General features: G+C 44.1%; 1 protein-coding gene across 1 annotated transcript in view; it reads left to right on the top strand.

Annotated features, from left to right (window-relative positions):
* tspan4a (tetraspanin 4a) overlaps positions 1 to 14113 on the top strand; it is a 619591-nt gene that overhangs the window by 582246 nt on the left and 23232 nt on the right. Inside the window, exon 4 of the mRNA XM_078547848.1 lies at positions 7664 to 7765. Coding sequence (XP_078403974.1) covers positions 7664 to 7765 — 102 coding nt within the window. The remainder of the gene's footprint in view (positions 1 to 7663; positions 7766 to 14113) is intronic.

Raw genomic sequence — 14113 nt, 5'->3', positions numbered from 1 at the left:
GACCAACATTCACTTTAGCTACTCTCTTTCCTTTTATATACTCGTAGAAGCTTTTGCTATCAGTTTTTACATTTTGTGCTAGTTTTCTTTCATAATTTACCTTTGCTCATTTTATTATTTTTTTAGTAACCCTTTGTTGATCTTTAAAAATTTCCCAACCTTCTGGCCTGCCACTGACCTTTGCAATTTGGTATGCCTTAGTTTTTGCCTTTAAGTTATCTTTAACTTCCTTGCTGAGCCATGGATGCTTTTCCCCCTCTTACCATCTTTCTTCCTCTCTGGAATATATTTTACTTGGGAGGAATTGAATATCACCTTAAATATCTGCCACTGTTCATCAACTGTCCTACCTTGTAGTCTTCCTGCCAGTCCACTAGGGCCAAATTTGCCCTCAAGCCTATGTAGTTACCTCTGTTTAACTCCAGAACACTAGTGTGGGACTCAAGTTTCTCACTCTCAAACTGAAATTCTAGCATGCTATGATCACTCTTCCCTATAGGATCCTTTACTATGAGATCATTAATTAATCCCATCTCATTACACAAAACCAAATCCAGAATAGCCTGCTCCCTGGTTGGTTCCACAACATATTGCTCCAAGAAACAATCTCTAATATACTCTATGAGCTCTCCCTCGAGGCTACCCTTGCCAATTTGATTAGTCCAGTCTATATGCATATTAAAATCGCCCATGATTATTGCCGTGCCTTTCTTACATGCTCCCAGTATTTCCTGGTTTATACCGTGCCCTACTGCTGAACTACTGTTTGGGGACCTATAGATTACTCCCACCAGGGACTTCTTTCCCTTGCTATTTCTTATTTCTACCCAGACTGACTCTACGTCTTGCTCTCCAGTGCCTATATCATTTCTCACTATAGCACTGATCTCTTCCTTTACTAACAAAGCTACACCACCTCCTTTTCCTTCCTGCCTATCCTTCCGAAACACTGAGTACCCTTGGATATTCAACTCCCAGACCTGTTCTCCCTGTAACCACGTCTCAGTAATCGCCACCAAATCATACCTATTTATATCTATTTGCGCTGTTAACTCATTAGTTTTATTCCAAATGCTACATGCACTCAAATACAAAGCCTTTAAGTTGCCCTATTGTCAATTTTCCCTACTCTTATATGATTCTTTGGTGCAATATGGCGTTCACACACTCTGTCCCTTCCTTTCACTTTTTGGTAACAATCAGCCTCGTCACTAACCTGCACTCTTACCCTCTCCTTAAACTTTGATTTTTTATATTTCCATGCAACTGAGCCCTCCCCCCAACTATTTAGTTTAAAGCCCTATCTACAACCCTAGTTATGTGATTCGCCAGGACACTGGTCCCAGCATGATTCAAGTGGAGCCCGTCTGAATGGAATAGCTCCCTCTTTCCCCAGTACTGGTGCTAATGTCCCATCAATTCGAACCCACTTCTCCCACACCAATCTTTGAGCCACACATTTACCTCTTTAATCTTATTGACCCTGTGCCAATTAGCTCGTGGCTTGGTAGTAATCTGGAGATTATTACCTTTTTGGTTCTGCTTTTTAATTTAGCCCCTAGCTCTTTGTATTCCCTCAGCAGAACCTCTTTCCTCGTTCTACCTATATCTACCTACGTGGACCACGACAACTGGATCTTTCTCCTCCCACTCCAAGTTCCTCTGCAGCCCAGATGTAATATCCTTAACCCTGGCACCAGGTAGGCAACACAGCCTTCGTGACTGTCGATCTTGGCTGCAGAGAACAGTATCTGTTTCCCTAACTATACTATCCCCGAATACAACTACATTTCGCTTTTCTCCCCCACTTGAATGGCTCCTTGTACCACGGTGCTATGGTCAGTTTGCTCATCCTCCCTACAGTCCTCACTCTCGTCCACACAGGGAGCAAGAATCTCGAACCTGTTGGATAAGGGCAAGGGCTGAGGCTCCTGCAGTGCAACTTCCTGGATCCTTCTACCCGCCTCGCTCATAGTCACACTCTCCTGTCCCTGACCACTGGCTGAATTTAAGGTAGTTAATCTAAGCAGTGTGACTATCTCCTGAAACACAGCGTCCAGGTAACTCTCCCCCTCCCTGATGTGTCGCAATGTCCGAAGCTCAGACTTTAGCTCATCAACTCTGAGCCAGAGTTCCTCGAGCAACCAACATTTGCTATAGATGTGGTCACTAGGAACCACAATGGGGTCCACCAGCTCCCACATCATGCAGCTACAGCACATCGCCTGGCCTTGCATCTCTTTTATTTAATTCGTTTTTCAATTTGTTTATTAAATTTCCTACTGGTCTTTAGTTTATCAATCTGTAAAATATTTCTCCTATTTACCTTTAATCTGAAAGCAAGTTAGAATTGAGATTCAAAATACACTTTTTAAAATCGACTGGCACTCACTCCCTCTGCTTAGTTGAAGCTGAAATGTTAGGTCTCCAATCCTGGGCCTCAGTAGTCACCTTTAATCTGAAATCAATTTAGAACAGGTAGTTCAAACTAGCAAATACTTACCAGCCAATGAACTTACGGTTTTCCTGTGATGTCACTCTTTGTTTTTTCCCACTCAGCGACAGTTACTGCAGAGGACACTCTGGGTGAGAAACCAATCCCTCCGGGTGAGATACCAGTCCCCCGGGTGATATACCAGTCCTTCTGGGTGATATACTGGTTTCCCTAGGATCGATACCATTCCCTCTGGGTGAGATACCAGACCCCCTGGGTGATATACCAATCCTTCTGGGTGATATACTAGTCCCCTAGGATCGATACGATTCCCTCTGGGTGAGATACCAGACCCCCTGGGTGATATACCAGTCCCCTTGGGTGAGATACCAGTCCGCCCAGGTGAGATACCAGACCCTTGGGTGTGATTCCAGTGCCCCTGAGTGTGATATCAGTCCCTCTGGGTGAGATACCAGTCGCTCTGGGTGAGATGCCTGTCCCCCTGTGTGAGATACCAGTCCCCCTGTGTGAGATACCAGTCCACCTGGGTGAGATGCCAGTTCCTTTGGGTGAGATACCAGCCCCTCTGGCTGAGATTCCAGTCCTCCTGAGTGAGATACCAGTCCCCCTGTGTCAGATACCAGCACCTCTGAGTGAGATGCCAGTCCTCCTGGTTGAGGTAGGAGTCCCCTGTGTGAGATACCTGTCCCCCTGGGTGAGATATCAGTCCCTTGGATGAGATACCAGTCTGTGTGAGATAGCAGTCCCCCTGTGTGAGATACCAGCCCCTCTGTGTGAGTTAACAGTCCTCCTGGGTGAGATACCAGTCCTCTTGGGTGAGAAACCAGTCCCACTGGGTCAGATATCAGTCCCCCTGGTGAGATACTAGTCCCTCTGGGTGAGATACCTGTCCCCATCAGTCCCTCTGGTTGAAGATACCAGTCTCCTTGGTGAAATACCAGTCCCCTTGGGTGAGATATCAATCACCCTCGATGAGATACCAGTCCCTCTGGGTGAGATACCAGTCCCTCTGGGTGAGATATCAATCACTCTCGATGGGGTACCAGTCCCTCTGGGTGAGATACCAGTCACTCTGGGTGAGATACCAGTCCCCTTTTTGAAATACCAGTCCCCCTGGGTGAAATATCAATCACTCTCGATGAGATACCAGTCCCTCTGGGTGAGATACCAGTCCCCCTGGGTGAAATATCAATCACTCTCAATGGGGTACCAGTCCCTCTGGGTGAGATACCAGTCGCTCTGGGTGAAATATCAATCACTCTCAATGAGATACCAGTCCCTCTGGGTGAGATACCAGTCCCCCTGGGTGAAATATCAATCACTCTCAATGAGATACCAGTCCCTCTGGGTGAGATACCAGTCCCCCTGGGTGAAATATCAATCACTCTCAATGAGATACCAGTCCCTCTGGGTGAGATACCAGTCCCTCTGGGTGAGATACCAGTCCCTCTGGGTGAAATACCAGTCGCTTTGGTTGAGATACCTGTCCCTCGTCAGAAGGGAATTTTTGGTAATCGGTTTTAACCTTGGAAATGTGCCAAGTGTGAGAATGTTTGGTATACTTGGGAATTAAATGTAGTGTGTTCTCCATAGAAACCGAACTCTCTATGAAATGGGTCAGGATCTCTACTTTGTGATTCTTTGTCCAAGTTTGTGTCGAAAATTCTGGGCAAAATAGTGCTCATTGTTCACAAGATGTGGATCACAGATTAGTTGATCTAATACTCTGATCTTTGTAAATTGCGGATGAAAAAAATAAAGCCCCTTTAATATCTTCAATGGTGAAGGTTGCTTCCTGTTATTTCCAATTAACTGGGACAGTATTCAGCAATTCTCAGCAGAGTTTAAAGGATGTAAATGAGACAGCAGCAGCACAGAGGCTGAAAGCTGATTAAATCCTTCAGTCATCCATCCCCTGCAACAACAAAGGGCAACTGAAGGTTAGGAAAGAACCTGAGAAAGGGTGCTACACAGTAAGAACATGCAGTCTGATTGGCTGGGGAAGGTCTGTAAATGTCCCAATCAGAGAAAAGCAGCTGAACTACCCAATCAAACTGAAGCAAAGAAATTGGATTGAGCTGGTGTTTGTAGTGTGAGACAAAAACAAAAATACCAGGAAAAACTCAGCAGGTCTGGCAGCATCTGCGGAGAGGAGCACAGTTAACGTTTCGAGTCCGAATGACCCTTCAACAGAACTGAAGGGTCATTCGGACTCGAAACGTTAACTGTGCTCCTCTCCGCAGCTGAGTTTTTTCAGGTATTTTTGTTTTTGTTTTGGATTTCCAGCATCCGCAGTTTTTTGCTTTTATCTTTTGTAGTGTGAGAGGTGGAGACAGGCAGAGAGAGAGTGACAGATTAACTCAGTTCACCGGTTCAACAATAACAACAATTTATATTTATATATTTAGTACAATGTCCCAAGGGACTTCACGCGAGTGTTATCACACACACTTTGACACTGAGCCAAAGGTGGAGATATTTGGACAGGGAACCAAAAGCTTGGTCAAGGAAGGTTGTCAGGAGCAACTTAAAGGAAGAGGGAGGTAAAGAGGTGGATATGTTTTTGGAGGGAATTGCACAGCTTAGGGTCTAAGCAGGTGAAGTCTACGCCACTTATGTTGGGGTGTTTAAAATCAGGGGTATGCAGGAGATCAAAATTGGAGGAGCTGAGGATTGTGGGACTGGAATTGGCCAGAGACGGATAGAGGCCATAGAGACATTTGAATAAGAGGATGAGAATTTTAAAACTGAGGTGTTGCTGGACCAGGAACCATTGTAGGTCAGCGAGCACAGAGCTGTTGGGAGGAGGGGATTTGGTAGGTTAGGACACAGGCAGCAGAGGTTTGGATGACCTAGAGTTCGTGGAGAATGAAAGATGGGAGGCTGCTAGAGCAGTGGGTGTTGGAAAGGATCTGGAGGTCATACACTGAGCTCAGACTAAGGCTGGAAACAGGTTGGTTCAGCCTCAGACAGTGGTTAAGAGGAGGGATGTGATTGATAGCTGGGACTGAAGACAAAACGCTTCATTCAGTGTTCTGATTCCAACATTAAAGAAACCAGCTGACAGATTGGGTCATGACAGCTCCCTGATGGTGTCTGATCCTCCTTCCAGTGTTACTGGGCACAGCTTGCTCCTCATCAAAGGATTCCTCATTACCTTCAGCAGAGTGAAAGGGGACAGGCTTACCTATTAGATTGTCCTTAACATTCTTCATCAGATTAGAGGCACAGCGTCCAGGCAGATCCAAGACTTGAAATGGCCCTGAAATAGAAACCAAAAATGCTGGGAAAACTCAGCAGGTCTGGCAGCATCTGTGGAGAGAGAAACAGAGTTAACGTTTCAAGTCCATATGACTCTTCTTTGGAACTCGAAATGTTAACTTTGTTTCTATCTCCACAGATGCTGCCAGACCTGCTGAGTTTATCCAGCACTTTAATTTTTTATTTCCAATTTCCAGCATCTGAAGTATTTTGTTTTTACTTGAAATGGCTTTGACTGGAGCAGCATCAGTGGGTGACAGACCGTAGGCTTGTGTGGTCCTTGCTGGCAGCAGTATGATATTGAAAGGCCGATTATGTTGGAAAGCCTCAATTAATTCTCTTATAATCCCTGCTGGATTAGTGTTGGATCCCTCAATTAATTCTTGTACAATCTATATCCATTCAGCCAAGTCACTTGGTAGGTAAAGGACTGACCTTCTCATTTCAATTTGCCTGCGCTTTTGCAGCAGCTAATTAGATTGATACAAGTCCCAGAGTGCAGCTCGCTGCAATTCACTTGGTTCTGGTTAATAACCAAACCCATCAAGGACGATGTAAAGGCTGCAGGATGTTCACAAAGGCCCAATCCCACAGCGGCTACCAGGTGACTTCACCTGTCGTCAGGTGACCAAACAAATAAATTCCTTTTATAATCAGGGGAAGGAACCCTCTGGAGTCACACAGGAGGTATCAATGCACCACTTGTGTGAAGTAACTATGGGAATGAGTCGTCTGGTGCATATTTACTGTTGATTCCAAGCTCTGATTGATTGGAGCCTGCCTGGGCTTGTAAGCCTGAGTGTGTTGGAATGCTTGAGGTAACAGTCACAGCACGAGCCCCGAGTATTGCGGTTCAACACTTAACATCAGCTGGTGTGTGTCATGCAGCCCTTCAAGCATTAAAGAGGAATCATCTGGAACAAAGCCTGAAACAACAACTTGAACTTATTTGGCACCTTTAATGTAATAAAATGGCCCATAGAGGCTTTATAAAACATAATATGACACTGAGGCACAAAAGTGAGATATTAGATTAGATAAACCAAAAGCTTGGTCAAAGAGGTAGATCTTAAAGAGTGGCTTAAAGGAGGAAAGCGAGGTAGAGAGGTGGAGAGATGTAGGGAGGGAATTCCAGAGTTTGGGCCTAGGTAACTGAAGGCCACCAGTGGTGGAGCAATTCTGATTGGTAATGCACAAGATGCCAGAATTAAAGGAGCACAGGTATCCCGGAGGGTTAAGGGCTGGAGTGGATTATAGAGATAGGGAGGATCGAGGCCACGGAGGGATTTGAAAACAAGGATGAGAATTTTAGAACTGAGGTGTTGTTTCATTTGGTGACAGTGATGTAGGTCAGCCAGCACAGGGGAGATGGATGATTTGGGTTTGGTGCAGGTTAGGGCATATGCAGCCGAGTTTTGGATGATCTCAAGTTTCTGAAGGGTGAAATGTGGGAGGCTGACCAACAGCACTTTGGAATAGACAAGCTGAGCGGTCACCAATGAATGAGGCTTTCAGAAAAGCAGTAGAAAGGTCAATAAGCAAACTCTCCTCCTCCACATACCCCTAGTGTATTCTCACTCTTGCATTCATTCTCCCTGGATTGCCAGGTTGTAAGCTGTCTGCACAGCATCAACATTACAGCTACAAGGCATTGATGCTGGTGCACTCTTCCAACAGAGGCAAAATAGCTCAATTGCGACAATCATCCTCTCTGTGGTTTAAGCCAATCTATTCCAAGACAGCAATCATGTTTCCTATGTTTTAGAGCCTGAATCTTCTACTCAAGTTGTTCCCTCACAGTCTCTGATGTTTTCTCATTCCCTACACTCTGTTACTCACAGATTCCAGTTATCTTGCTTCTCACTCACCTATAACTTAAGCCAAATCTTTGCTCTGGATTAAAGCTCCATTAACACAGGCCTCTCCCTCTCTCCTTTCTACTCTCAGATTGACACTTACGCTCGGAAGGATCTGAAGGAAGGTCTCCAGCTGTTTGAGACAGACGGGAATATCGGCCTCACAAACGCTTGGAGCATCATACAGACAGACGTAGGTCCACCTGGATCCCCATTTCACACGTCACAGAGTGAATGTTTTAGCTGAATGGACTTTTGGCGGACATTGTTGGAAATGAAGAGTGGTCATCGCCCTGAAACATTAACTCAGTTTCTCTCTCCGCAGATGCTGCCAGAATGACTGAGTATTTCCAGCACGTTCAGGTTTTACTATGGATGTTAGTCAGTGTGTCCGGCAGTTAGCTGATCAGTTGTAATGAGTCTGTTTTTGAAAGGTGCATATTCAAAGAATATCAGCTAAAGCATAGAGCTGAGTCAATCAGCGAAACAGTGGCAACCTACGTGAATTTGATGATAGAGGGAATTCAGTGCAGAGGAGAAAGGAGGTGCTCAGTAATTTTAAACCAAGGGGTGATAATAATGAAGTAAATGTATAAATAAACAAGAGTAATTAACTAGATCTAAGGGGTAAAATTAACTAAGTAGGTGATTACAACTTTAAAGGGATCCGAATTACATTAAGTAAAAATCTGGTCTATATAAATAAATAATTCATAACTTAGAGTAAGGAGACACTAAATTAAATAAATATCTATATAGTTAGATAGATAACCTTTTAAGCAAAAGTGACAGGACAGCCGAGACCCATTGCCTGCAGTTCCTGTGCAATGTGGGAACTCCAGGATGTTTCCTGTGTCCTGGATAACCAGGTACCCCCAGTTGCTAGAATTCAAGTTCAGAATTTCTAAACTTGTTTCTAAGTTTGAAGTGTGGCTCAAGTCACTGCAGGGCACACAGTAGGTGGTCATCTCACAGCCTACACAAAATCAAGAAGATAATAAAGTAGGTGACCACACGGCATGGTATGAAGTTGGCATGAGAATTCTCCAGGAGTGTGGCACTGTCAAACTGGTTTTCGATGCTGAGTACCAGTGAGGCTGCTGATACCTTGTGGGAGTGCAATGTATAATGTACCCATGGCACAGGATGGTGAAGGAGTGGGCCCAGCAATGTAGGGAAACACAATGGGAGGATGTTAAAAGAGCAAGACCTTGACAGTACTAATTTCTGCATTATCTCCAGTGCAAAATGTTATTGAGTATAGAATTATGAAGATGAGACAGGTTAATGTGAGGCTGGAGGAATGGTATCAGATTGCTAGGGCACTGGAACCAGTTCTGGGGCAGGAGGGTCCTGTACAAGATGGATGCCTCAACAGAGCTGGGGCCACTGTTCTCGAAGTAAGCCAGTGTTGTTGGGGAGGGTTTAAACTAATTGGCAGGGGGAGGGGTACCAGCATGGAGCAATAAAGAGGAGGTGCACAGAGTACTGGGAGAAACAGATAGCATTAGAATAAATAGTAGCTCAGAAATAGGGGAGATCTGGGTTAGGGGAAATATGAGGCTGACTAAGTTAGGTTTAGAGTGTGTGTGGAACTGTACTGAACCTGGTAAATAAGGTCGGTGAGCTGGAGGCACGAGTAGCCACATGGGAGTATGACATAGTGACAATAACAGAAACCTGGCTTAAACAAAGAGTTGGGGGGAAACAAGGTAATATTCCCGGTTACAATGTATTCAGGAATGATAGGAGAGTGGGTGGCAGTGTTGATCAAATTAAAAGGATGAAGTATGTAACTTTTCAGTGAGAGAATCTACTTGGTTAGAATGAAGGAAGAACCATTATGATCCTGCATGTTTACTATCGGCCACGAAGCAATGGGCATGAGATAGAAGAGCAGGTTTACAGGCACGTTGCAAAAAAGTGCAAGGATTTTACAGTAGTGATAATGGAGGATTCAGAACCTCCAATGTAGACTGGGATAGTAACAGTGAGAAGGACAAAGAGGGGGAGGAATTCCTGAAATGTGTACCAGTGAATTTTCTTTATCAGTATGTTACCAGCGTAACACTTAAGGGAGCAATACTGGACTGACCCGGTTCTGGGCAATGAAGTTGGGCATGTTTCATGGGAGAGTATCGGAGGGAACAGCGATTATAATATCATCAGGTTAAAAATCGTTATGGACTATGACAAGGAAAGGTCTAGGGGGTAAATAGTGAACTGGAGGGGGTTTATTTCAGCAAATGGAATAAGCCACTTTCAGGTGGATTGTAATCAAACAGTAAAGGAGCAATGGGAGGACTTCAAAGAAGAAACGGTTCAGGCACAGAAGGAAGGGCATCAAAAGCTAGAGTTCCCTGGATGATTAATGATATAGAGGTTAAAATGAGACAGGAAAAGGAGCATAATGACAACTGTAGAGCTCACAATAGAGGGCAGGCTGAACATAGAAAATAAGAAGATTTAAAAAGGGAATAAGGGGGACAAACAGAGAGAGAGGGAGAGTATGAGAATAGATCAGTGGCTAATTTAGAAGCGAACCCAATATAAACAGATAAATAAAGAGTAGTCAAAGGAAGGGTGGAGCTGATTGGAGACCAGAAAGGAGACCTTGTGGAGACAGAGGGAGTGACTGAGGTACTGAATGAGTACTTTGTATCTGTTTTCACCAGAATAAAGAATATTATAAACATCACAGTACAGGAGGAGGGAGTGAGCAATTGGAGAGGGTAAAAATAAAGATGGACTTAAAAAGTTGGCAATAGTCAAAGTAGAGAAGCCACCCCATCTGGATGGGATGCTGAGGGAAGTGAGGATGAAAATCACAAGGCTCTGGCCACAATCTTCCAATTCTCTTTAGGTAGGAGAGAAGTGCCAGAGGGCTGGAAAACTGCAAATGTACACCCCTGTTCAAAAAGCAGAAGGCAGTCAGTCTAATGGTGCTGGTGGTGGGAACCTTTCAGGGACAATAGTCCAGGGCAAAATTAATTCACACTTGAAGAGGCATGTGCTAATAAATGAGAGCCAGCATGGACCTAGCAACAGAAAATAGTATTTGACTGATTTAAATCAGTTCTTTGATGAAGCAATAGAGAGGGCTGATGAGGCTAATGCAATGAATGTGTGTCTAGACTTTCAACAGGCGTTTGATAAAGTATCACATCATAGACTCATTTATTTATATATATGCACGAGATGTGAGCATCACTGGTGAGGCCAGCATTTATTACCTAATAAGTGATGGTGAACCGCCTAAGGCAATGGCGACAGTAGAGAGGAGATTTACTAGAATGGTACAAAAGATAAAAGATGAAATCGAGTTTGGAGAAGTTGGGGATTTTCTCTGTGGAGCAGAGAAAGTGGTTTGATAAAGGCACTGAACTGCAAAAGGGTCAGTAAGCAGAGGACACATTGAATTGATTGGTGAATGAACCAGGGTCATACATTACATATACATGAAGTATAGCCTGGCCTGCTGAATCTCAAAGGAGTTTCATGGAAGAATTGATGAGTTCCCATTCCTCTGCCTGGAGATTGCAAACTCTCACTAACCTCATCTACAGTTAAGGAAATCTTAACATTCAAAGCAGTAGTGAACATCTCTGCAGTGCCTATGTTTATCCTGGAGATCTTTGACAATAATTCTGGGTACTGGGTTAGTCCTAATAATCTTCATGTGTGAGCTTCATCAGTCTAGACAATGACAATGCAGTGGGATAGTATTGAGGAGGCTGGAATGGAATGGGGAGCGCAAGGCAGGGCAGGGGCACTGCCAGTTGTGAGGGGGGTGTCTGGGGCATTAGTGTGTTGGGGAGAGACTGGCTGGGGGTGAAGAAGCGGGGCACCAAGGTTGAACCTGATCATGTGCTCAGCTGACATCTACATGTGGCTAGTGAACAGGCCAGCAACCGTAGTTAATTCAGCTTTCCAAGCCCAGTTCACTGGGTGAGGAAGGCCAGACTGTGACCCACAGCTTTACTCTAGCCCAGGAAACTCTCTCACCATGGCTGGATGTTGTCTAAAGTTCCAGTTTCACTGCTGCACTAAGAGCACACAGGACAGGGATAGTGCAGCTATTCTGTCACTGATGTTGTAACAGTGTTAGGCTTTGAGGTTCAATTGGAATTCTGATAGAAAATCAGCTTATACCCCACACCCTCCAGGAAAATTGTACCCCTGATTTATCTTATTAAGTTGTACCCCAGCTTGATATGACAGACCCAGGGAAAGAATAAAGGAACAAAATGTAAGATCAGACAAAGTAGGAAAGATGAAAGATTCAGTAAAGGGCGAATGGGTCACACCAGGGCTAGGGTACAAAAACATGAGACAGTGGGAGGAAGGAGAAACCAGGAGAAGGAACTCTGGATGTTCTGGAAATTAGTCCTGCAGAAAGTTTGATAACTTGGTTTGACCATAGTACAGTGACAGAGGAAAAGTGCGAGGGATCGCATACCTGAGGTTAGAAGGAGCAAGAGTGGAACTTCAGAGCAACATTGAGCACAGTACTTGAGATAAAACTGATGAGGGGTGGAGAGCAAAGGTGAGAGGGGTCTACCTGGTGATAAAACTGATGAGGGGTTGGAGATTACCTGTTACAGCAAGATTTTTCACTGTGGCCTGTCCAAGGAGGGTCAGATTGATACTACTTGAATCTCCCCAGATAAGAGAGAGCAAAGTTCAAGTCTGGGTTGAGTCAGCCTTTGTTTGGATAGTTCGGAGTTGTCAAAATGTGTTTAGAGCAGAAAGAAGAAGAAAGAAGAGTTCTTAGGGACAGTTTTAGGGACAAAAAATGTAGGAGTTGTATTTAAGATGAGAGAAAGTGATGTGGCCACGTTATTGTTGTAATATGCCTTTAAGGGATATGAGCAGGACATCATTGGAGGGAATTGTGTCCTGTGATCCAGTCTTAGTTTCACTTTTGCTCAGCGCAGAGCACATATACACACAGCTCTGATGCCTTCAAGCTTTATACCTGTGTATAACTGTTCTCATGTACCTAGTCCTAAAAAATGGACCCACAACCTGTTTACCCAATCCCAATGAGCGATTGGTGCCTTGAGTCTTGTACAGTAAATAAGGCCAAGGTATGATATCATTATAATAACACAAGAGTTATTTGAAATGATAGCTATTTAGCCATTCCACATCTCAGCAATGGGAACAGTTAGTTAAACAGGTGAGATACATCAGTGCCACTGAGGTACTAGATTCTGAAGGTGTGGAGGATGACATTCTGTTGTATTGAAAGAGGATGGGGGTTTGAAAGCACTGAGGGTGTGGGACATGAAGGAAGCTGGTAAATAGAGAGTTGTATCATCAGCAAAAAGGTTGCTGAAATTGGAGGAGGTAATTGACATGAAGAGGGGGGTGGGTGAGAGAGAAGATCGTCGAAGAGGCTCTGAATGAATGAACAAAGTCATAGGGTATCGAGTTATAGAGGTAGAGAAGGCAGCCACTGAGTCCAATCCGTCTCTCTGAAGAGCAATCCAGTCAGTCTCTATTCCCATAGCCCTGCAAGTTTATATCCCTTAGGTGCCATCCAGTTGCCTTTTGAAATCATTGATTGTCGTTGCTTCCACCACCCTCATGGGCAGCAAGTTCTAGGTCATGACTGCTCGCTGCATAGAAAAGTTCTTCCTCACATTGCCCATCACCTTATATCTGTGCTTTAGTCCTTGTACCATCAGTTAATGGGAACAACTTTTCTTACTAACTTACTAACCCTGTCATAATCTTGTACACCTCTATCAAATCTCCCCTCAATCTCCTTTGCCCCAAGGAGAACAACCCCAGCTTCTCCAACCTAACCTTGAGGTTAAAATCCTCCATCCCCGGAACCAATCTGATAAATCTCATCTGCACCCTCTCAAGGACCCTCACATCCTTCCTAAAGTGTGGTGACCAGAACTGGACTCCATACTCTAGTTGTTGCCTAACCTGAGCTTTCTAAAGGTTCAGAATAACTTACCTGTTTTTGTACTCAACATCTCTATATTAAGAACTGTGAACTGTTCTCTCAATATGCCACCTGCAAAGATTGATGCATAGGAACCTCTGTCCCTGCACACTCTTTAGAACTGCGCTATTAAGTCTATCGTGCCTCTCCCTATTCCTTCTACCAAAATACATCGTTTCACGCTTCTGTATATTAAGTCCCATCTGCCGCTAGTCTGTCTATGCCCTGTTGCAGTTAATTGGTATCATCCTCACTGTTTGCCATACCCCCAAGTTGGGTATCATTGGCAAATTTTGAAATCTTACTTTATTCCAATATTCAAGTCATTTACATATATCAAACAAAACAATGCTCCAAGTACTGATCCTTGGAAAATATCACTGTCTACCAGCCTCCAGTCTGAAAAATAACACATTTACCAAAACTCGCTGTTTCCTGTCCTTAAACCATAGTTTAATCCAAGTTGACACTGACCATCCTATTCCATGAGCCTCAATTTTGTTAACCAACCTTTTATGTGGTACTTTGTCAAAGGTTTTCTTAAAATCCATATGGACAACATCCATTGCATTTCCTTCA

Source organism: Cetorhinus maximus, chromosome 9 (genome assembly GCF_964194155.1).
Source record: "Cetorhinus maximus chromosome 9, sCetMax3.hap1.1, whole genome shotgun sequence".
NCBI classification, from domain to species: domain Eukaryota; kingdom Metazoa; phylum Chordata; class Chondrichthyes; order Lamniformes; family Cetorhinidae; genus Cetorhinus; species Cetorhinus maximus.
This window is presented reverse-complemented; position numbering and strand designations above follow the sequence as displayed.